This window comes from Macrobrachium nipponense, chromosome 42 (assembly GCF_015104395.2).
Source record: "Macrobrachium nipponense isolate FS-2020 chromosome 42, ASM1510439v2, whole genome shotgun sequence".
Classification (NCBI taxonomy): domain Eukaryota; kingdom Metazoa; phylum Arthropoda; class Malacostraca; order Decapoda; family Palaemonidae; genus Macrobrachium; species Macrobrachium nipponense.
The window spans coordinates 21,135,087-21,161,308 of NC_061103.1; the positions used below are offsets into that span (position 1 = coordinate 21,135,087).

The 26,222-nt window shown below is 34.6% G+C and overlaps 1 protein-coding gene across 24 annotated transcripts in view; it reads right to left on the minus strand.

Annotated features, from left to right (window-relative positions):
• The window catches only part of LOC135213014 (F-actin-uncapping protein LRRC16A-like), a 300,836-nt gene that overhangs the window by 27,668 nt on the left and 246,946 nt on the right, over positions 1-26,222 (minus strand). For 12 of the 24 annotated variants that reach the window (XM_064246810.1, XM_064246819.1, XM_064246806.1 and 9 more), the window contains 6 exons: positions 24,706-24,931; positions 17,491-17,739; positions 17,166-17,278; positions 16,885-17,045; positions 12,218-12,401; positions 1,838-1,948 (listed from right to left, as the gene is read on the minus strand). In XM_064246810.1, coding sequence (XP_064102880.1) covers positions 1,838-1,948; positions 12,218-12,401; positions 16,885-17,045; positions 17,166-17,278; positions 17,491-17,739; positions 24,706-24,931 — 1,044 coding nt within the window. The remainder of the gene's footprint in view (positions 1-1,837; positions 1,949-12,217; positions 12,402-16,884; positions 17,046-17,165; positions 17,279-17,490; positions 17,740-24,705; positions 24,932-26,222) is intronic. The other 12 variants (XM_064246821.1, XM_064246814.1, XM_064246812.1 and 9 more) reach the window with 6 other exon arrangements.

Sequence of the window (26,222 nt, forward strand, 5' to 3'; positions counted from 1 at the left end):
ATCCAGACAGAATTATTGAAATGTAGTAGAGGACTGGCAGATATGAAAAATGCTAGCAAAATGGCATTTCCATAAGACTATAGACCTGGAAGTTTTTCAATGAAAACAAAAGCATTTATAGCAGAATGAGAAGAAACATTCAATTAAGAATTAAAAAAAAAAATTTAAAATCCACCACATACATTTTCTCAAGACTGTGCAGCATGAAATAGAAGATTAATATGAATCAGAGCTATATAACCCATTAAAAGAAAACCTCTTATCACCTAAGAGTATGTAACCTTTAGCAGCTCTACACACACAAAAAAAACAAAAGTTCATCTCCATAGTATGTAGTGTCTTTGGGCGTGGTATAACTAGTCAATTCTGACAATGATAAAAGTTTTCATATTGTTTTTTCCAATGAACACTAAAATGTGGTATAAAGGAAAAAAATTTAAATACTGGACACTACAAAATAAGCTGATTAAAGCATTTCCTTAAATAACTCGCCTATTACAAATTCCTTCTGGTCTGGTCAACTATCCATGTCTTACAAAAACAATTTCATACCCAACTTGACAAAGTAAAGGTGTGACACAAGAATTATGAAAAGATGAGCTGAATTATTATAAAGTCCATGCAGCACATAGTGAATATACTGTAGTAAAATTCGATGGATAGGAGTTTCAAGTTGATAAGTCAATTTTACATAGTTTATTGAATCTTCAAAAGTCAAGCTGACATTATGCATTATTTTACAATTTGATCAGCAGTGGAAAGTTGTTGTCACTGACAATTTTAGTAAGTTTATTCCTATTACAAAAGCTTTTGAAAATACATAATAGTGCAGCATGCTGACAATGCAACCTGTATCTGCAATTTTCTAATCTCATGTAATACATCCTTTACGGGGGTACCAACTATTTTGGGCATAACATGGAATACTGTATAAACTGCTCCAGCAGCGCTTTTTTTCTAGTAAGATCAGGTATAGTTGATTATGCTTTCTGTATCTACAAATTTGATGTAAGACACTACGACACTAGATGAAAGTGCTATGAGCATGATATACATGGTGACCTGGTTAAGCTATCATTAACAACTACAGACCACAAACCTAAGGTCTTTGGTTCTGCCAATGATCTATGCAGAACCTTGGGATTTTAGGGAGAAAAAAAAAAAAAAAAAAAAAAAAAGTTGTAGTGGTGGTTCCTCCTTCCTTAGACTAGTTATTATCTGTTATTATCTAATGGTCTACCCTGAGGGCCACTTCTTAGCCATATTCCATAAACTTTAATAACTACCATTATTTTTCTGGGTAGCTGCCCCTCTTAGTTTGGGTTACAACTTCATATATCACCATCACTCGTAATTGTTTTACTGCCTGGTGGGAGTGTTTTTTTCAATCCATTAGCTGGATAACTTTTGAAAAATTTCCCTGGCAGTGTACCAGTTGCTGATGTATATTAACACAGGTACCCCAAATGGCTACTCCTGAGCATCAAGGATTTGCAATTAAAACCTCAGGTATACCGTCTAATAATACAGTAGTATATAAACAAGAATGCACATAAAGTGTGATACATAATAGGTAGTTTTTTTTATACTATATATAAAAAACCCATTAATACATGACATGAACCTGAAAATTTATGAAATTGGTGAGTTACTGAGCTCGCCAAAATTAGACATGACAGTTTTCACTTCATGAATGTGACAAAAAAAAAAAAAAAAAAAAAAAAAAAAAAAAAGTATACTAACTCATGCATATCTACTTTAGTGTCGGTTCTTTCTACATCAAACAACTATTGAACCTTATGCAAATAAACACATAAAAAGAGTAAAAACTCATTACCTGACATCCTGTCTCCTCCAATGGCAGACTTGGGACGTGGTTTGGGTGCGAGGGGGGGAGGGGGCTTAGGTTTCAGGGCGGTGATCACAGGCTTGGTGTTCGGGCTCGGTCCTGAGAACAGCCCATCACATACGCAGGCAATCAAATAAAATGAGCAAGCTAACATACCACACACACGGAACATCAAATGCCCAATTCAAAGGATCAATTTTTGGAAACTTGTAAAATGCCTCCTTTTCATTTTTGTTATATATAGAACATTTTCAGAAAAGGTCTCTCCTCATTACCACAAACACTAAACAGAAAAATTAAATCAAGTTCTAAGTAGCGCAGCGTAGATTAAAGGTTCCATTTTGTTTTCCTAAATTTCCTATTACTAACTTAAATCAATAAGTGATAAATTACTCATTCCATGTTTATAGGCTATACATGACTAAAAAAGAAGAATTATAACACAAATGTGCTTATAGTTTATGACAATAAAAGATTAATTATAACAAATATGATTATTGATTACATCTTTATATTAAGATTTTAATATTCAGCAAGCAATTATCAGCAAAAATTATTTCCCAAATTCTAATGAGAGAGAATTTATCCCACAAATTTGATGGAAACACGCATGACATAAAATTATTTATCAAAACTATTCTCTAAAAAAAAGTACTCTATTTAAAGCATTTCAAATAGTTATAATTGAAAATAATGAATTATACTTTGTCAATATTATAGACATTTATTATTATTGATACTAACACCAGTCCATCATCCACCATTCACAGAGTATAAGGAAAATTCCTTGAGAGGTGCCTTAAGAAAATCCTTTTAAACAATACTTCTGCTACCCCAGTTCCCATTTCTTATACCTACTTGGTTTAAGATAACTGATGAAAACTCTTGTTACTTTTCAAAGATAAAAACAATAAGCCAAACAGCAAAAAGAATCACAAGAGGAGGCAGTAAAAATTCGCAATGTAACATGCTCAGCTCAATAAGTAGACTGAAATATTAAGGAAAATACTGTGTACTGAAGTAAAGGTTTCATTATTTACAAACTCTCTTGACCTCTCATTTCCTTCAAATCATGTAGTACACATATATTTACAACTTGAGAAAATAAGCAGTTTTTCCATTATTACATGCACTAACATGCAATTTCTCATCACGGACACTTCAAAAGTTAATTCATAAAAGTTACCCCACATCTTTAGATAAATTCAAGTGTCACTCCTTCCTAGTTCTAATAATTTAAATTCATCCAGCCAATTTCAGTTAACAACAACAGGTCTAATACATCTCAAAGCTTGCTCTAGCTCTTAGAAAAAGCACACCTTATCGCAAATTACAAAATGTAAAATTATTTTTTGTTTCAGACACTATAAATACATTACTTTTTCTTGTGCTTAAGCAATCAAGGGCAGAAAAACAAAAAGCTGAACATTACTAAAAGCAATGTGGTAACAAACAATAGTCCTAATATTTATTTGTCAAATGCTTCAGTTACTCAACTTTGTGCTCTGTAAATGAATAGAAGGGTCACTCCCAACTGAGAGAGGCTTATAACTTTGAAGTTTCAAATTAATCTAGGTCATTTTTTGCTTATGCAAGGTAAATCCACTGTTTATGCAAATAGCTACTTAAGGTGGGTGCTAACCCCTGAGCTCTTCACCTATCACTTCCATCATTAATAACCATAGGAACTTGTGAATATAGTATTCATCCATCGCAGCCCTACTGCCTGTGGAACCTCTACTTGGAATAACTGTCATCCAACCCGTGGCTAGCTTCTCACCACTGGTAACTATATATAAGCAATGAGACCGCGTATAACCTCTCATATATTTGTTCTTTTTTATGGTATAGGTTATAATACTCAGAGTACAGTTTTTTTTTTTTTTTTTTTTTAAGATTAGAATTCCAACAAAAACATCCCATAAAATATAAAAAAACTATAGAGCATCAAAAGAACTGTAATTCCTATAAATACTCATATCATCCATCTCATGTATCATGGCAACCCTCAAAATTTTGTTGCCAAAACATTTCATTAGATATCTTGTGATAATGAGGATAGGTTCTCTCTCAACTTAAATAAATTAATATCTCCAACAATTTTACTTCAATTGGAGATTAATAGCTGTACTGAGATTTCTTCAAATGTCTTACATCTGCCAATGTTTATTGCGTCAAAATTTATTAAAAGCGAGACCATTTCTTTCTTGAAGCATACTACAATGAGGGCACATCAAATGATTATTTTTTAATTTTAATTATAAACAAAAACTGATCCTTTTGAATCCATATTTTGCATTATATGACTTCACAGATGTTTCCAAAGTTCAAGCAATTTCAAACACAAGGCTTTAGGCAATCTTCAATCACTACAGGATAACTTTAAAAATCATATACGTACGTACTGTATATAATAAAAATAAATATTTCATGTAAACCATTTTCAATATCAGCAAAATTACGGAATAAAAATTCATGACACTCAATTCAAATGCTCATAAAATGTAAGGCGACTTCTGTTTAAAATGTATAAAACTATTTAGTACAGACTGATGTCTCAAGTAATTTCATTCCAGTTTTTAAATTTCTGAATAAAAAAAGTTATTTTTAATGTCTGATACCAATAACTAATACGAACAAAGCACTTTCAAATATTAACATTACAAGCTACCCTTAGCTACTGCAATTATGTTAGCATAAAACTGTTACCACCCATAAGCATCATAAAGAAAAAGCAAGTAATTAATAGAATTCTGTGACCTGTATACGTACTTGCTATATTAGTGTTAATACTACAAATTAAGGTGTTTACCGTACACATACAGCCTCTACCTTCTTTATTTGACTTTTTCTAAATATCTAGTGTAATATTACATTACTTTTCCTTGAAAAATATCAAACAGTTCCACATTGCAAAATCATGACTTGTGAAACTTGCTCAAACTCGAAACAAATCTCAATCCTCTCAGCTTTTGTTATTAAAATTTCAAACCCAACTCTACATGAATACTATGCAATCTTATTGTAAAGACATCTTTTGTCTTTTTGTCTATGGAATGTATGCATTATTAACTTATAAGATGATATACTAAGACTGCTCAGAAGTAATGTCAAGTCCCAATTTGGAGGATTTGCTGAAACTGGAGGGGAAGACGTACTGAAGAGACAGGAAGGGTCATACTTATGTTTCCCAGGTCAAGGCCTTACATAATAAAGACTGAAGACAATAACCACTATGTACTGAGGTGCACAAAGAATGAATATTAGTCAACTACAATATTACAAGGATATGCACTTAACCATTTTCTTTGAAATTCTTTGCTTCATGTATCTGGACGCATTCCACAAAGGTAAAGGTTATGACTGTAGGTAATGGGTTTTTTATTAATATTTTTTTTTTCATTTTGATTCCCTTTTCATGCTTTTACATTTAATGTTGTCCCCTCTTTACTACATAAACTTACATTTGTGATTTATTAATGTCTAAAAACTTGAAGAAAAATGACAAATTTGTAACTATTTTGTATTTTTCATAACTTACAAACCTGAGGTCTTAACATTAGGATAAATACTCAGCGCCAGCTGGAAACTGGTAAAGTTTAAAATAATTGTGTACGCAAGGGACTATTGGCATCTGTGCTTGGTCATGAGACATGTGGGGCCACCCACATACCCCTCATTAACTCGTGACCCCATTACTTATTCTTCCAACCCAGGTTAGTTGATAGAGGGGTGGTTAGAAGTGGGCCTTTGTATGTTAAGACCTCAGGTTTGTAAATTATGAAAAATACAAATTAGTTACAAATTTGTCATTTGTTCATATACGAAACAAACCTTCGGTCTTAACATTAGGATAGACTTACTCTTGGTGGGAGGTAAGTACTATTAACCAACTGGGAGTTTGCCACCTTTGATCAGTTTTCTGAATACCAGAATTCTACAAAACAACTTACCAGTATTTCCGAATCTAAGACATATATGAATATCATAGAGTCAGACTTCTGGGTTTTTACACAATGTCATAGTTCATTGCGTCCGAGGAAGATAAGAAGATCTGTTCCCCTGACAAACCAATTCATCCACTCATGTAGGTTTGTTATCATTCCTCTCCCCCTTGCTAAAGAGAGGAATGTCCTGCTACTGATAGGTATCTTACTGATACTAACCCTAACAGTATGGCCCCTTCACTCACCTGTACCTTGTCCGTTCCAGCTTATGATGGTACTCTCTTCTTACTGCCCAAAGTAAAGGAGGAGACAGAAATTTGAAAAGGAAAGAGGCCAGTTAACTCCTCCATTTCACATTCATACCATCATCTTAGACGAGATACCAAATGACTTGCCAGGGGCACTGGATGAGTTACACCTTTTGTTGAGCAGCCACCAAAGGACCCAAGGAAATTGAGTCCAAGGACCTCAGGGCAACCTATATATATATATATATATACAAGAAATTGAAAGTTGTTTTGCATAACAAAGAACCCACTCTCAAATTTCAATGAACAGACAAGACACCACCTTAAAATTGCTAAATTTTGAGCTTCGATACAGTCACAGACTAACCGTCACGATCATTTCAACAGATATGTTCTTAAATGCCAGGAGGCCCATATTCCTCTGATGACCTTCTCTTCTGTATAACCTCATTGGTACAACGTGACAAACAAGGAGTAGGCTTGACTGATCGCCTCTGTTTGGCCTGTTCCTTTACGTCTACCACCTTAATGTTCTAGGTGACGTAGTTCTTTCTATAACCACGAGTCAAAGCCGGCCCTGCTGAAGGTCCCTCACACATACTCACGCTGTACTGAGCGTGACTAAGAAATGTATCTGCCATCATGACCTGTGCTGCATTGACTCATTATCCCGGGTTCCAAGGCCAACTGGAACTGATGTTCCAGACTACTTTTGAGTCTACGTCAAAACCCTGGTTATTGAGTACTCCCACTCTACCAAGGTCAGAGGAAGACCCCCCCTGCACGGTCAGTTTCCTGTATCGTGACTGATGTATGTGCCTGGTGGTAGTCCGTCAAGGCTACTCTGATACAGAGTATGTTTTCACTTATCAGATCGGAGTTCTTACGTGCCCCATCCAGTTCACTGCTCCTGATTCATCTGAAGATTAGTCAGTGTGAAGCGATATTCACATGCCCAATCACCAGTCCAATGTATATCACCATGCATGTAAACATGTAATTACAGAGATTCTTCCCTCTGTTCTGACAACCTCTCCACCAGATCATTGTCTACTGACCGAATACCTTTAATGGACAAAAATGTCCACTATACAGGCAGTCACGGCCAAAGAATCATTCTGTATATGTGAGCTAACGACCTTTGGAGTCGTGTTAAGTCCGAGGTGACTCTACACTCAAAAACTGAGAACTATTAGTTCGAAAGGGGATACTGGTCAACCTCCAGACCTTGAGATATTAATTCTACCTATCGGTGGTGCCTCTTCCCACACGAACTTGGTAGCGATGATTGTGCTACGATAAACTTTATCAGTCACTCATCCTGGGTCCTCCTTAATTACTGGAACCCATCCTTCCGTCCGGGACATGGCGGAACAGGTAGAACCTAGAGTTTGCGTAACCTCCAGGATGTTCCCAGTATCGCAAATGTAATCCTCAGGCTCCTCGAAGGGTGAAACCCCTGAGACAGCTATTACATGGTTTTTCCATTATACGAGTTCCTCTCTGGACGAGTGGTTTGTGCACTCATCTGCCAAACCGGTGGTCCGAGGTCCTACTCCTATCTCGGCCAACGCGGAATCAGAACTTATTTCTGGTGATAGAAAATAATTTATTGATATAGTGCGGTTCAGATCCCACAATAAGCTGCAGGTCCCATTGCTAGGTGACAAATTGGTTCCTAGCCACGTAAAAATAAAATATCCAATCCTTCAGGCCAGCCCTCAGCACTAGGAGAGATATTAAACAGCTCAGTGTTTTTGTAAAAACTAAGATGCCAACCACGAAACACCTTATGCGGTGACCTGTTACAATATACGGGCATATGTTCAATATGCTACCCTCCAAAGGGAAATCCTATATTGCCAGAAACCATCATGGTGCTATTCTCGAGTAACCTAGCCCAAAATTGTACCCAACGTCACTTCACCCTACCTCACTCTTGAAGAATGGGAAACTCCCCACTTTCCCCTTCCAGATATGATGAGGTACTAATGCCTTGCTCTAGCCAACTGAAGCTCGAACCCTCTATGTTATGTTCATGACTTCAATATAGAAACTAGACCAGTATGGAAGAGACCCATTTGAAGATTCCAGGTTAACCTAGCCAACAACCACTTGGACTAGTCTGAGTAGGTATAGTCAATTAAGAATTGACTAACTTATTTTAAGTTGGCAAGACCAGGTTGACCCTGGCTTGGTTAGGTTAGGCTATGTTAACCCTTCAAATTAGGCTAGGACCCTGGTTTGGTTAGGCTAGGCTATGTTAACTCTTCCAATTAGGCTAGGACCCTGGTTTGGTAAGGTTAGGCTAGTTAAGTCCATCCGAGATGTACACTTAACCCTTAAACGCCAAGCCGGTATTTCTGAAAGTGTCTCCTGTATGCCGGCGGCGTTCGCGAGCGAGCGCCGAAGAAGAAAATTTTTTTTTTTTTAAATCGCATAACACTTAATTTTCAAGATTAAGTTCATTTTTGGCTCCTTTTTTTTTGTCATTGCCTGAAGTTTAGTATGCAACCATCAGAATGAAAAAATATCATATATAAATATTGGAATATATGACAGAGCAAAAAAAAAACTTCATATATAATTGTATACAAATTGTGCTGTGAGCAAAACGGTTGAAGCTAATAAATGAATTATTTTTTCGTTGTATTGTACAATAAATTGTGATTATTTTGGTATATAACAAATTGTAAAACAATCAAAGCAACACAGAAAATATTATCACAATATGATGCATGAATTCGCAACGCCCGGATGTTAAAAAAGCTGTTTTCAAAAAGTCACCATAAATCGAAATATTGCGCTAGAGACTTCCAATTTGCTGCAAAATAAAGGTAATTGATTGAATATCACTAGACTGCAAGTGTTTTAGCTTACAATTGCAGTTTTCGACCATTTCTGTCGAGTTAAAGTTGACCGAAGGTCGAATTTTTTCTATTTATCGTTTATATGAAAATATTTCAAAACTGATAAAAGCTACAACCATGGGTTTTTTTGTTGTATTCTACATAAAATTGTGCACATTTTCGTATATAAAACTTTATGTAATGGCTAATTTAAAATGGTGAAAACATTACGACAATCTGACGAAAAAATTTCAGATTTTTTTCAGAAGAGTTACCTCGCGGACGTAAGGAAAAATTTTTTTTTTCATAAATTCACCATAAATCGAAATATTCTGCTAGAGACTTCTAATTTGTTGCAAAATAAAGTTAAATGATTGAATATTACTACAATGTAAGAGTTTTAGCTTACAATTCTGTTTTTTGACCATTTCGGTCGAGTCAAAGTTGACCGAAGGTTGATATTTTGGCACATCGTTATTTATATGAAAATATTTCAAAACTGATAAAAGCTACAACCATGGGTTGTTTTTTGTTGTATTCTACATGAAATTGTGCACATTTTCATATATAAAACAGGGGGCAAACTAAACCAGCTTTAAAAGGACGGAGCAAAGCACGTCCTCACTTAAAGGCGGTAAGAAAATAACTAGCGGGGTCACGAGTTAATGAGGGGTATGTGGGTGGCCCCACATGTCTCGTGACCAAGCACAGATGCCAATAGTCCCTTGTGTACACAATTATTTTAAACTACAAGTTTCCAGCTGGCGCCGAGTATTTATCCTAATGTTAAGACCAAAGATTTGTTTCGTATATGAACAAACTCAAATTCTCCAAATATGCAATACATCTCCCTCACTGGTAAACAGTGCTTTGATGTTTTATAACTAAGCTGACAATATAATAAACTTTAGAGATTTAGAATCTTTTCTGTAACAAGAAATTAACTGAAGTGTTTATAATTTTCTGTACAACAACTATAAGAATCCAAAAGTGTTATAAATCACTGATAATTTGACCAAGAGTTATATTAAGTAGCATGGTATATTCAGTGATTCCTACTGTATACTGAAAGTTCTCAAGTGAGAAATAAATATGTATTCTCTTATTATTCTGTGTTATTAATAACAAGAACTGAGGGTGTCTGTGCAAAATTAAAATTCAGGTCGTGATTATGCCATCACTAGAATAACATTTAGATATACAACTATGGTATCAAAAACTTTTAAATTACATATTAAAAGTTGCTAATGATTTTTGTATCAAACATGACCCATGAACAGTCACCTTTTCAAAATTATTTCCAAACCAACAAGAGACATATTTCAAGGGTAACTGGGTTAGATGCCAAAATAAATTAATTGTTCTGACAATTAAAAAATTATTTTACAATTTCTCTTTTTGAAATAATGCCTACAAACATTAAATAAAAAAAATTATTTTCCTGTCTACTAGTCGTATTTCTTTAGAAAGTATAAACCATAAAACACTCATAACACAACACTGCTCTCTAGACAAGGGAAATGAAATAGATTGTCAATTCACTAGAGTAAAACTGGCTTCAAGGAAGTCAATGTTTACACTGAAGCATTCTCACATGTCACAAGGTTACATCGAATTGCTTTCATCATCATTAACACAGATATTTAATACTGTACTCAGGTGGAAAATATTAGTGTCATTCTAGAAAAAGTTTCTATACCTGACACCAACTACTACTATGAAAGTGAACTAAAACCTAAGAGAGTTCATATTTTTTACCGTCATCATCAATAGCCTGCCCTTTTAGGCTGTTAGATGTGAAATGAGTTCTCTTCACTTTCTCGTCACACGAGCCCTTCATCTACTTTCCTAACTGGTCTATGTCATCATCTAGGATAAATTCATGAACTCTTTCATTATATACTATACACCTTTGCCCTATAACTTCCATATCCTTAGCTTTTCTAATAAACTGTCTAGGGATGTTTTAACATCATAACTCTGACAAAATTCCAGTAGAGATTCTCTCTCAAGTTATATCTCCCTGTCACATCCTTCAATATAATTCTATCAGTTCCTAGGTGATCATTTAGGTCCCCTCTGACTGTACCACTTCTGGCATAACGTTTGAGGACTAAACAAAAATTCTTCTTTTTCTTCTGGTCTCCCTCACTGTGACAAACATGACCTAATTTCTTTATTTCTTCATCCCATTAATGGTCCATCTCATAATCTGCCATTTCATAAATTATCAGAATCTCATATTGACACTATCAAAATTAAAATTTCTTATGGTAACAAGTTATACTTCATTTGTTTTGTACACAATGATGTCAAGTATTTTTTCTGATTAGATTATCCAACTATGTACCATTCAACCTGTCTTTACTTGGTAGTATAACTAAACTACCCATTAACAAAATAATGCAAAAGATTAACTAAATGCTTTTTCTATTCTTTAAAGGTTTACTTTTATTATTAGTATATAGTATATAATGTACATTTTCTTTCAGCCATCAAAATTTCAATCTATACCATTCCTTTATCAATGAGGACAGATGTGTGAGTATTATGAGTGCTTCCCTTAAGAAGAAATAATTTGCAAATGAGCTCACAACATATTTTCTAGAAAAAAAACTTTTTGGAATTTTAGTTTCTTAAAAATAAAACCTTTAAAAATCTTTAAATTTGATATTCCAATAACAACAAACTACTAAGCCTAAGCTCAATCATTCAATTTTAAATGTGCATTTCCAAAGCATCAGGCAATTTTAGCAAAGCCACTAGGTATCTGCAGTGCAATTACTTTGCTAGCATTAGCAAACAATACCTCAGACTGAAAGTTTTAAAATTCAATATTGTACAGTATTTCTTCCCTTATGGACAAGCCACTTGGTAAATTCATGCTATACAACATAATACTGCACTTTTCTTTTCTTTTTTACACTACAAGGAGTATAAAATCATCTGTTAAAACTGGGGTGCTTGGTATAACTAAAACTTATTAAGCATTATCAAACTTGGCAGGCACTAAATTTGCTATTACAATCACCTTATGGAAACAAACCTGGCATACACTATCAAAAGTCTTACAGTCCAAAGGAAGCACTATCTATGGGCTATGCTTCAAAAGCTGGGGTATCAACCTTACCCAGGTAAGTGCAGCCATCACACCAACATTTTTGAAGTTAAGTGCTGCAGAATCTCGACTCAAATCTCTCTACACCCTAGCATTAGCTGTTTATTTAATAGATTTTCAAAGTTTAATATGAATACAGCTGGTAAAATCTAGATAAGGTCAGCACTTAGCTCTAGAAACAAAGCCCCCACTAATAAACAACATACCTGTTGTATCAATACATGAATCTCTGTTGAAATTTGGAGATTTGCTTCCACCAGAACCCCGTGGGAAGCCATTTGTTGGCGATTTGAGGCTGTCTGCTAATCCAGTTGAACGTAACCGGACTCCTGCTAACAGCCCTCCAGATGGATTCTCTTTTCTCCCTTCCTCTCGGTCTCTATCATCCTCCTGATGATAAGATACGAGTAAATCTCTTGCATTCACACCTTGATTACAAATGGGAGCACAACCTCAAACAAGAACACTACAGTTAGTGTATACAAATTAATCACCACAAGTACATCATATTCTAATTCTGCCTAAAAAAACATGTAATTACTGAAATTACTCTGAACCCTACGTTATACATATTTTATTTCTTCTACACAAGACTACCTACCATAACTACTAATACTACTATAGCACATCACAGTAATATAATTCCTCTTAACCATATTTCTTCCTTCCTTGCCCAAATTACTCACTTTATAAATCAAAGAATATAATGATAGGCAGTGTTTATCCACACCTTACTATAATGGGCATAATGTCTGTCTGTCCCTCTGTCATTCAATCACGGCCAAACGGCTGGTCCGATGGGCATGAAACTTGGCAGGGTTAAAGTGGGGACCCTTTAGATGGTTTATAATGGGGTTTCATTCTACCTCCTCCCCCTCCAAAGGGTATGGGGGTGAAAAAGGATTCCCTGAAACAGAGCTGGTTCTGCCTGTGAAACTAGGCTGGTTACGCCCGTAGACCTAGTTACTTTACAGATTTTCATACATAATTCCTGTATATGTTTGCTAGTACTATGAAACACATATTCCAAATATCCATACAACAAAATATTATAAAAACTTATGGAAGTTTGTTACATTACAATAAACTCCTAATTACCCTTACTCTTTGATTTCTTTCTTGAACATCTCAATGACCTTTTCCCTTTTGTTTAAAGTTCCATAATCTCCCATCACCCACTCACTTTACATAAGTTATAGTTTCCCAATCACCCTACTCGTTTGCTTCAAATTATTTAAATTGCCACCACCCTTCCCCTTTTACACTAAATTACACCGTTCAGTCTAAGTTATATTAGTTTTATCCAAATCCTTCAGTTATCAATTTTGTTGTTTGGAATGTTTCAGCGAGTCTCTCAGTGTTTGACAAGTTTAATGCCTCTATAAGATTCTAACCATTTCTCATAATATTCCACATCAATTTCTTTTAATTCTGTTTGATGAAAAATTTAGATTCAGTCTGACTTTCCTCAAAATCCTATTGTTTAGATTACTAAACATGCTTTTGGGAATAGAATTTTTTTTTATGGAGCAAGTACTTTTCATCATCCTACTTGCTCTTAAATCTGGGGTACTTCCTTCTTCCTTTGCCTTCTAATCTGTGACCTTAACTACTCTGAATTCTCTTACCCTTACTCTACTGATCAATAGCTTTGCTGTGATTTTTATCTGGTTACATAAAGTTAGCCATGCCATGACCTTGCCCAAAGGACTTGTTCTTAAACAATGAGGTTGGGAGGGCAACAAGGGAAGACTTAAGGGAATGGGTGAAAAGTTAATATAGAAATGTAACAGTAAACTAGACATTGCTGCCCTTTACTCAGAATCTTTAGAATTCTCTCTTACTCTTAGTCCCCCAGACCCCTATCATGCCCATCTTCCAAATGTGGGTCTACTGCTTCTTCAGAATTAGTCATGTACCTCTCCATGCCTTTTTCATTTTAACTTTCTCTATACTGCTTTGGTAAATATGACTATTATGGTGTTTCTCCCCTGGTCTCATTAAAAAAATATCTACATTTGAATCTAACTCGTATGATTTTTACCCATGCCACAATGAATTGATAATTCTAAATGTAACCTATCATTTCCAGTGCCTATTTATAGGTGGCGTTCCCATATGTATGTAAATTACAGGTATATACTATAAGTTTCGCACTCATTTTTTTATTTGTTTGATACAGAAATGGGGATAGGAGATACAATGAACCATTAACACTCCATAACCTGTAACCAAGTTTACTTGCCCTTGTTTAAAAAAATCAAATTATTGCTGAAAATTCAAATACAAAAATAATCATGAAGTCCAGTAAGTAACAAGCAGTAGGGTCCAGTTTATCTCAATGCCTTTCCACCAAACATTTAACATATCTACATAAATAATTAATCCAATGAAAGTATACAGAGGACAACAGGTTATAAGCCACTTGCCATAAGTTTAAGCTTGGTTTTAGTGGTTAAAATAAGCCAGAAATTTCCTTTCAGATAAACAAAAATGCAGATATAACATCATCAACTAGAGTCCTTCCTTAACTAAGAAAAGGTTATTTAAAATACCCTCGAAGTAAAAAAATTAAAATTTCCCAAAATCTGACAGGATATCTCACTCCGATAAGAATCAAAATATATGTGAAGTATTTGACATGTACCCTTTAAGCAGAAAAAAATATGAAAAACACTACAATTAATGACATATCATTCAAGAGGATTTGGGCCAAGCTTCTTGAATCCTCACTTTTATAATAATAAATGGACTCAAATGTGCACCTAAGCATAATTACAAACTACCAATCTTGTTCTCTCTACAAGTGAGTAATCTTCCATTCTGCTTTCCAAATCATTTCAATTTCCTTTCTCTTTCATTATTCGATTTTCTAAAACTTTTTTAGTCTCTATGTATACATGCAAGTATAGTACCTCTTGCCAATGATCAACATGTGCTATAGTGTGTGAAGTCCTTTCAGAGATTGTGCAATAAATTTTTTCAGTTCCATATCTAGTTGTTTCTTATCTATCTCTTCAAAATTTTTTCTTTAGAAAATAAATAATATATTGAAGTTAAAGCCCGAGTAAGTAGAATTGTCTTTTATGATTCTTTTTAATTTTTTAACGGCTACAAACAGATGACGTTAAACCCAGGTTCTAATGGGTACATCATTCAATTGACCTTCTCACTTTCTATTTATGAGGAACCTATACGATCACATTACAACAACTTGTATTCCATTGCAACAACTTTTATTCCATTGCTGTAGTAGTAGGTCACATTAACATCAATGAGTTGTTCTCTGATACTGCAAGTCTATCACAGACACAGAAATACAATTTAAGTTGTCATTACTCTGGAAACACCATGCTAGAATAAAACTTCTGGTTTGACCAATACATTCCATGTCTGGTAATGTGCAATATCAAGTACATTGCAATTCATCCACTTATTTAGTCTACATAGTGAAGGAGCTTTCTTCATATTCAAAAACAAATAAGGCATGCAGCAGGTCTACATCCATCCTTCAATTCCTTCCTTTATTAGGTCTGAGAGGGCAGAGGTAGCAACATATGTTGGGTTAAAGGTAGAAAACAAGCCAGAGATAGAGGTGGAGAGACTGGGGAGAGGGTGCTTGCCTTCTCCAATCTCATGAATGAATGGGTCAACCTACAAAACAAAGCAACAGTATAACCCTATCATCCTTGCTATTTTTTTCTTCATCTCTCTCCACCATATTAAATCATCATTACCTGTATCAACATCACTTGAAAATTATATATAACCTGATACTTATAGAGTGTTAATGAATACTTTTGCAGTTCAGTTATTATTATTATAAAGGATTAGTTTATCCAGATCTCTGAGCCTAACAACGGCTCTTCTTTCCCTTGCAGTTCAGTGACTACATAACATCACTAAAATATGGGGTCTCAATATCATCATTTCACAATTTCAAAAGGTCTCAACCTCAACATAAAGAGGAAAATATCAAGGAATAAAGGGGATGCAATTCAGAACAGCAACAAAGGCAGCACTAGACGCCTCTGTTTACACTACAGGGTGTGTCAGCCACGAGTCATGCTAGCTTTTTTTGCCCTGGTCTATACATACAATTTACATACTGAATTTTTACAAAATTACCACAAAGAACTTTTAGACACACCACAAACACACAATGAGGATGGATTGCAAGTGTCAATGCTCATCAGAATCTCAAATGGTTAATAACAACAGAACTCTGAACTGTTTCAAATTTCATTGATGCTGAAACTTGGAAAATCTAAAAAAAAATTTAGTAAGCATCTGTTAAATTAGAACAAACTATAAAAAAAACTGTGGTATCAAGAATGACCATACATACTATCCTAAGCAATACTTTTCATATACAAATCTGACAACTGTTACATAATTACGTTAAATTACAGAGTTCAACTTTCTGATGTATAAAAATAAAATTTTTCAATCTTCCCCATATAACACACTTGGTTCCTAAATACAATAAACTTCAAGGTGGTGTGAATGCAACAAACATAGTGTTTTATGATCAGAAAACTACTATGATTATAATATATTATAAAGATTTAATACATGAATGTCAAAGAACTTAGATTTGTTTCCACTAAATAACACACAACTTGCCCAAATTCTCCTGAATTTGTCATCAGTAAATTTGATATTCTTTAATAGAAGTGAAAAATTCATTTCGGTACGTGTTTGGAATCCCAAACCATTAAGAAAGAAAATTTTATTTACAAAAAACAGACTTAATAACATTAACAAAAATTAAACTAAACTACAAGAAGCAAAGGTGTTAGCTACTCAACACTAACTATTAGCCAAAAACAAATGCAACTCAAAGTGTAACCTGTGATTCTTGAATTATTACCAAGTCTGTTCCAACCTTGTTTAGGACAGATGTCCTTTTTTCTTGCATCATCTTCATTTCTGCAAGTATATTTCCTCCAATGCCCATACCAAATTTAGGAAGACCTGCCATTTTCCTTGGTGGTGAATCTTCTTTGCTGTCTTCATCACAGCGACTTTTATCTGAGGAATATTCAAGGCATTATAAAAACCACACCTAACATGGGCAGTGGAAATATAATAAAATTTTACAAAATATTCAATAACTGCATATTGACATAATAATACAAAAGTACTACTTACCATCAATAGAGCTAATATTTGATGATGTTGAAGCCTTTCTTGCACTCATGTCTGGTGACCTCTTCAAAACTGCCTCATTTGCCAACTTACCAATAAGGCTACTAACACTCCGACTGTTAAAATGAAACATATTAACTGTAAAATTCAATTTACATATATCCAACCTCATATCTCCATATTTTTCTATTGAAAAGTAAAATAAGTTACTATAATCTGCAACACAATCAACACATTTACAAAATTTATCGCAAAACTTGTTGCCAAAACAATGTACCTTATCAATAACTAATTATGGAAAATGTCAAACTCTGAAGTGATACCATACCTTTTTTCCTCTATACATGTGCTTTGTTCTTCTTCTTCTTCTTCATCTTCTTCTTCTGTATCTCTAGATTTTGTACGTGGTCTGGGTGAATCCCTCGTGACATCTGACTCTGACCGTGCTAAAGAATCTGACCGTGTCAAAGATTCAATACTACCTCTTTCACTACCTGTTCTTGCACCGCCAGTGTGAGGAGAGCTTTCAACAGAGGACGTGGAGCCATACTTAAGTAAGCGAGGACTGCAAATTAAACTGAAAATTGAATATTGTTCCTATCAAGAGGAGAAAACCTTAGCATAAATGAGTATAACATTATCTAAGCTAATAACAGGCTTCTAGCTATGATGTTAAAAAATATACTTGTAAATGCTAATAAAACTAAAGACTAACTTCACATTTCACTATTGCATTCCAAGTACATACACTTTAAGACTAGAAAATTGAGAGGGCTTTCCATAAAACCTGGTAGTTTTTAGGCTGGCTTATATCTATACAGTACTTGCATGCAAGCACATCACCAAATTTTAAAAATGACAATAAATGTTGTAAAACTAAGTTTAAAGGGTTAAATTAGATTAGGTCACTGCAGTTCCAGGTTAGTCTTTGCCTTCTTAATTAAACTAACCCATTTCTTTAACACACACCGTTCCGAAAAAAGCAGTTTCTCTAAAAATTAGGAAAATAATTTGCCTTTACATCTTTCGAAACTACATTACAATGTCAAGTACCCACCCATGACTTGATGGCTGTACTTCCATGCACCATCTCAGATCTAGTTTTTAACTGCCATGAATTTTTTTGTCAACTAGCAGGTGCTCATGCCTTTTACTGGCATAAGCCTATAGATGATGGATGATGAGAGAAAATTTCATAAATTTCATAGCTCTCTGTGAGAGAGAGAGAGAGAGAGAGAGAGAGAGAGAGAGAGAGAGAGAGAGAGAGAGAGAGAGAGAGAGAGAGAGAGAAATTTCCATTTGCAGTCAACTATGAGCTGTTATGCTGATCAGTTCAGACCAGCTTAGTGCCTATACAAATTAGGCTGTGAGCTAAATTATTTTATGTCCACTTAATTTATGTAGTTAACACCAGTCAAACATATTGATACCAGATTAATTAGGATACTGGAACATCACATTTAATTACTAATTTCACCAAGCTGAAAGACCACTGACAGTGACAAATACAGCCAAGGCAAAAATAAAAATTGAGTAAATTTATCTGAATATTTAAAAAGAAAAAGCCATGCTAAGTAAGTAAGTTAGATAAGAGCAGAAACAATGTTTGTAAAAAGATGCATCATGGGTTTTTGTCTTGCTTAAACGTCATTCAATTTATTTATATTTGGTATCATATGAATGGTTAACATCAAACTTGACATTTTATTCAAGGCATAAAACATGCAAACTTTTATTTTTCAATACATAACAATAACGTACAAAATCAGATGTATGTACATGTAGTAAGACAAAACTATTGAAGTTTGCTTCACTTTGCCAAGAAGTAAAGTAGCTTAAGATGATTTTTTTAGGTTGGTTTCATACAATACATCTACCTTAATCCTTAAACGCCGAAGCGGTATTTTAAAAATAGTCTCCCGTATGCCGGCGGGGTTCGCGAGTGAGCGCCGAAGTGGAAAAAATGTTTTTTTTTTTTTTAAATCACAGCATGCTTAGTTTTTAAGATTAGGAGTTCATTTTTGGCTCCGTTTTTTGTCATTGCCTGAAGTTTAGTATGCAACCATCAAAAATAAAAAAAAATATCATTATCATATATAAATATTGGGATATATGACAGCGCGAAAAAAAAAATTTCATATATAATTGTATACAAATTGCGCTGTGAGCAAAATGGTCAAAGCTAACGAGTTAATTTTTGTTGTATTGTACACTAAATTGCGATGATTTTGGTATATAACACATTGTAAAACGATCAAGGCAACACATTAAATATCACAAAATGATGCATGAATTCGTAACGTGCGGACGTAAAAAAAAGCCGTTTTCAAAAATTCACCATAAATCAAAATATTGTGCTAGACACTCCCTGCTAGACACTCCCTGCTAGACACTCCCTGTTTGTTGCAAAATGAAGGTAATTGATTGAATATTACTAGACTGTAAGTGTTGTAGCTTACAATTGCAGTTTCTGACCATTTCGGTCGAGTTAAAGTTGACCAAAGGACGAATTTTTTTTATTTATCGTTATTTATATGAAAATATCTCAAAACTGATAAAAGCTACAACCATGGGTTGTTTTTAGTTGTATTCTACATGAAGTTGCTCACATTTTCATATATAAAACTTTATGTAACGGCTAATTTAAAATGGTGCAAACATTATGGCAATCGGATGAAAAAATTTCTGATTTTTTTCGGAAGAGTTACCGAGCGGATGTAAGGAAAAATTTTTTTTTTTTCATAAATTCACCATAAATCGAAATATTGTGCTAGACTTCCAATTTGTTGCAAAATAAAGGTTAAGGATTGACTATTACTAGAATGTAAGAGTTTTAGCTTACAATTGCGTTTTTTTTACCATTTCGGTCGAGTCAAAGTTGACCGAAGGTTGATATTTTGGCACTTATCGTTATTTATATGAAAATACTTCAAAACTGATAAAAGCTACAACCATGGGTTGTTTTTCGTTGTATTCTACATGAAATTGCGCACAGTTCCATATACGTATAAAACTTTATGTAACGGTTAATTTAAAATGGTGCAAACATTACGACAATTGGACGAAAAATTTTTTGATTTTTTCGGAAGTTATCGCGCGTTTGTAAGGAAAAAGTTTTTTTCATAAATTTACCATAAATCGAAATATTGTGCTAGAGACTTCCAATTTGTTGCAAAATGAAGGTAAATGATTGAATATTACTAGAATATAAGAGTTTTAGCTTACCATTGCGTTTTTCGACCATTTCGGTAGAGTCAAAGTTGACCGAAGGTTGAAATTTTAGCACTTATCGTTATTTATATGAAAATATTTCAAAACTGATAAAAGCTACAACCATGAGTTGTATTTAGTTGTATTCTACATAAAATTGCGCACATTTTCATGTATAAAACTTTATGTAATGGCTAATATAAAATGGTGCAAAAATTATGTCAAAGTGACTAAATAATTTCTGAGATGTGTCGCTGATGCTTTTTAGTGCGAGAAGAAAGAAATTCGCGCTTGCGCACCTGGGTAACGATTGTAAACAAAACAACACCTTGATCTGTGAGCTCCCAGCATCCCCCAAGGCGCGTGATTCAAAAGTTTTCGTCGGTAGGCCTATAAGTATTTTTCCGCGAATTGTTTTAAAAAACTTTTTATATATCGACGTACCATACGTCTAATCGGCACCCAACAGACAATTTATATCGACGTTTAATATGTCCAATCGGCGTTAAAGGGTTAATATCTTAAAGAGTAGAACCATGCCTTGCATAAAAAAGAAAGCTCTCGAGTTACCAGGTAAGGGATGACTGCCTCTCAAGAAAGGAATTCACCTCCTCTCCCTAACCTTCCCTAGTCAGTAAGCTTTATTAAATTTATATATCATAGAAACCAATGCCACGGCTTTGGGAGCATTTTTCTCTTTCCTTCTTACTTCTTTCTCAGGGATTAAGGGAATAGTAGGATCCAAAAATTGTGAAACACACTTGAATGCTGGTTTATTCTGTCTATGCCAATCAGGACTATGAGCATCCAAATTTGGTCTCAAGGTCAAGTTGTATGAATCCCAGGTTTTTTGCCAAGGGGATTGGGTTATGTGGGAGGAAACCTTGGTTTTCCAACCGACTTATCTAGAAAAAGGATTTCTTGGCCATTAGTAGTATATAGTAATAATCACTACGGATAATTCCCTTAAAACGGAAATCTCTACTATGGCAAGAACCCAAAGTAGATTTACTTTGCGTTGCAAGAAAACTATGCCTTCTAAAATAGACAACCCTCAAGAAGTTCTACACAAATCAAAAGTTACTTATGTACCTACTGGATGATATGCCAAAGCCATCTCCATCTCCCTGTCATCATTAATTATCTATATTTGGAATTTCCATAAATTACCAATTTTCATTCCCACTTCATTCTGTCATCTAACTCGAAACAATCTTTTCATAAGCTTTATTCTCACACCACCATAATCCTTTTTATACATTCATCATATGAAAAAGTTATTTCAACATCATTACTAATGTGCAAGTGTGTGTGTACTCTGAATATATACAACACGATTGAATATAAAATTGCACAGGTTTGGGTTTGTGAATTTGATTACAGTACCGATCTTTGTTGGATAACAATAGCATATTTACCTTAGTTCTCAGTCAAACTCGCATGATTGTTTTGCACAGTGATCAAAGCTAGTTTCTGCCTCAAAAGATTTATCTGTGCGGACTTCAAACCTACAAGGGAGTTTCATAACTTCAGGAGGACGTTAGGACTCGGAAATGGAAATGTAAAGACTGAAGAAGCAGCTTCCACTGACCAACAGGCAGCTAAGGAGTTTAAGTGACACATTCAAGAAACTTCTTGAGGAGCAAGAATATTTACAAGATCCTATATTCAATGCTAATGAAACCACTCTGGGAAGAGTATAAACACTACAGAGAACATTTAATAGCCACGAAGAGTCGAGCAACAAGTTTCAAGGAATGAAAGAGACTGATACTCCTGTTTTGTGCTAATGCCTTCACATTATGATCAGGCAAGTCCTGATTTATAAATCTGCTAATTGCCAGGCCTTAAAGGGAAAAGGTAAACTCCAATTGCCATCTTTTGTGTGCCTAATAAGAAGGCATGGACTACCAGAACAATTGCTTAAAAGTGTTTTCAGCAGTGCTTTGTTCCAAGAATCAGAGTTGTCTTTCATTTAAGGGGGCCGGCTGGAACCCTTATATATGGGGGTATAGGGCGAAAAATGCAGTCATGAAAAAATTCATGGAGCTTCATATGGCAATTGAGAATACGTATACAAAATATTTCGTAAAAATTCCTCTTACTTTCGTAGTTACAGGGTAATTAGTAAACGTAACTCAATAAGCCAAAAACATTAATCCGTGCAAGAAAATGCAATATTTTTTGTTATCGTAAATTTTGATAATTATTGTCAAAGAAATTGTGAGCAATGGCATCTGTAGAGATTCCATGAGTCGCAGAAGGGAAGTCCGTCAGCTACCAAGTTCAACAACGATTCAGTGCGAGCACAAACCACAAGTAGTCTACACGTTCGAGTTTCACCTTTGACATTCGCTTGCTTATACGTATGTTTATTTGTTTTGGCAAGAATTTCATTATGCCAATGAGGAAAAGACAAGCAAAACATCTTGCTAACATACAGACGAAGAAAATTTGCTCTAATATAATTACAGAATATCATAATATACATGATGTTAGCGTACTTAGTGAAGAAAGAGCGGGAGGGTTGCATAGTAAGTAACGGCACCGTCTTGCCTGACGCACACGTCATCACACTGTACCCCAGGCTATAATCTTTGAGCAAAGGGATCTTCATTTATGATAAATAACATAGTTTTGGTTTATTAACACCCAAAAAGGAATATAAAATTCATAATAATCATGATTTATTAACATTGTCTTTGTAAAAAGAGAGTACACCTTCGAGTTTCACCTCTGACATTCTCTTGCATTTACGTTTGTTTATCTTTGTTTCGGCAAGAATTTCATCATGCCAAAGAGCCACATGCTCTCCTTGGCTCCTGTCCCCTAGGTACAGTGTCACATTCATTTGCAGAGTGATCCTAGCACCTACCCAGAGAAGGTAGCCAGCCTGATCTCTGCCAGTAGATTAACCCCTAGAACTTGTACTACTAACCCTCACTTAAATGTCATAATTAACTCATCAAATTTCCATCCTCATGACATCAAAGGTTACGTCACTATTGTGTCCAAAACCTCACCTGCGATTTTGATTGCTCTGGCATAGGAAACTCACTTTTACTCTGATAAGAACCAGAACCATTGAACTTTGATACTAAATAATACTTGCAAAAATTGGGTAGGGTTATATAATATACAATAGCCAACTTTCAACTGTATCCAATGCTTTGATAAAAAGATGTTGACGAAAAACTGATTCATCGGCTCTGAATCCCTTAGTAAATGTTAGTTTTGATCATAAACAAATATTGCCCATAAGCTACTAAAAAGTCTTAAAAACTATATCTCAACCAACTGGTCAGACCAACATTAGTGAAATCTTTGGAAAAAAACTATTTGGCAATCAGAAATAAAAAGCAGCATAGTAAGTCACTACACCAACATTTACAAGTTAGGCCAAGATTCCATCAGCACAATATTATATCAGTAAAATAAAATAAAGAGCCCTAAATTAAGTGTACACTGTTACAAAGAAATTGGTCTTATCTAGGTAAAAAAAGAATGATCACGTGAAATTACATGTTATGAACCAAGGAATTACAGAATCTTCCCCTCTCAAGATGGATATGCCAAAAATTTAACTTCTCATAGCCAAGCCTGCACACAGAAATACACTACCAATAAAATTCTTGACATAACTTCTGGCCAATCACCCACGGTGAGGAATTACACAAAAACATAATGTAACCAAATTAAACTACTTCACTTATATACAGCTGGCCAAAGGATTTATATAAGTAAAAGAAATATTGATAGAAGAATGATTACAAATTAACAAGAGGGAATCATGTTAAGGAAACTTTTTCACTTTGAAAACCCAATACTAATAGTAACTTGGGGAGGTCATGAAATGAGGATGCACTCCCTAAGAGGCTTTACCACCTACTTAGACACTGAACTGCTTTGTTCTTTCATACATGTTGAATGGTCTACCCTTTGAGATAAAAAAGTATGAAATGTTTAATTTAGTAATGGTTTGAAGATCCATATGAACACAAAAGTTTCATTGTATAATTTATCACGAGTAGGCTTGCATTTACAAAATGTGAATCTGTATAAAGAGCTATAATCAAAATTGTACTTTAATTCACAGTCATACCCAATAAAGTAGCATAGTACTCTCACAGTCTCGTGTTTTAATATCTGGAGATATCAGAAACAACACTAAAGCAACATTTATGCTTTGTTGAACATTACCCCCACTAATTTGCAATTTACAATTTTAGGGCATTTCCTGTACATACTAAATGCCATCCTATATTAATCCAGTAATCAAATCAAATAGTCCCAACAAATTACTTTTATGATAATGCAATAAAATGAATCTTACCTGTTTTCTGAATCTGGTGAAATAAGAGGCGTTGTTGGTGTAGATGAGCCCGGTCTGAAGAAGGTGTCAACTCCTTCGGAAATATCATGATCCTCTTCGACCAAATCAGCTCGGCCCATAGGACGTGTGGGTGCTCTGGTCTTGACTCTCCTTGGTCGAGCTTTGCCTAGATGTTGCAGCTGACCACAACTACTAGGCAACTCTGACACACTGTCAAGGGACTCTGCTACAAAGCAATATTTTGGCATTAGATTGAATAGAGGTGAGCAGTTCTTTTGTCTAAAAGTATTACAATGCACCCCTCCCCAAAATATGTCTGAGAATATTACCAATCACTATTTACAGGAAATATGTCAAAGGATATTAACAATCACTATTTACAGCAATAAATTATTTCCTCCCTCAAGTTACAAGGATTTGAACCTAAACTTAACTATTAAGATGCTAACATACCACCCAAAGAATAAAAACTGCAAAAGTAATCTGCCAAAATAACAGTCTTGCAAATAATATGACCTGCATTCTTGAAAATACAAGGAGAAAAGCATCATAGGCAAAATCCACTGGTATCTCTTAATTAAAATAGAATAATCAGCAACTATATTTTCAAGTCCCAGCAAAAGACAGCTATTCCACGTAAAGATGAATCCAGAATAATATGCTTATCTCTAACAGTTCTTGCAATTATCTTTTCACATTTTTAACTAATAACTGCAGTGTTCCATTTCCAATAATATATCCTCTGAATAACTTCTGTCATGAAATGTACGGTCATCTAGACACAGTATGTAAATGAAAAGCATCTTAACCTGATGCTTAAGAACACACATATACATAAAGGTGCAAAACTTTTCTGGTTAATAAAGTTTATTACAAACCACTTGTTTGATTAAACTGCCCTACTGTAAAGAAAATAGTCAGAATCAAGGAAATTAAAGTTTTAAATGCTGGGTATATGCAAATCATAAAACAGAAATGAGAACATATAAGATTCTAACTATACTAAAATTTTTTCAACTACACTTGTTCCCTATACTTTCTAAACTACAGGCTCACAAAGATAATCATAAGGAATTACTTTACTTTCTTCTTCACCAAGGTAATCAAAAGGAATTACTTTTACTTCAGCCAAATCCTCATTCAAAAGGTGAACAGAAATTAAAATGGCAATACCAGTGTTGAGCAGCAGTGGTATGTAGTTGACCCCACATAGGGAAGCTTACAAATGATCATACAGGAGCCACTTCTCCCACGAGGGCATTCAGACTATAATGATATGTTGAAAATAACACTATTATAGCTCTTGCAAAAACAATAAATCCGACTGAAATCCCTTCATCCATGAAAGATTAGTTGTGATGGTAGGGTAAGCTTTACAGACGAAGAGTCTTTACGAATATCTACGCATGATGGTCAACCTTTCAACTGAGTTAGTGAGACCTTTTTAACTGTTACAGATGGCTAGTATGATCCCTTGCCTCAAGGTGGCAGTAATTGTGGTAAGGAGCTGAAGGCCC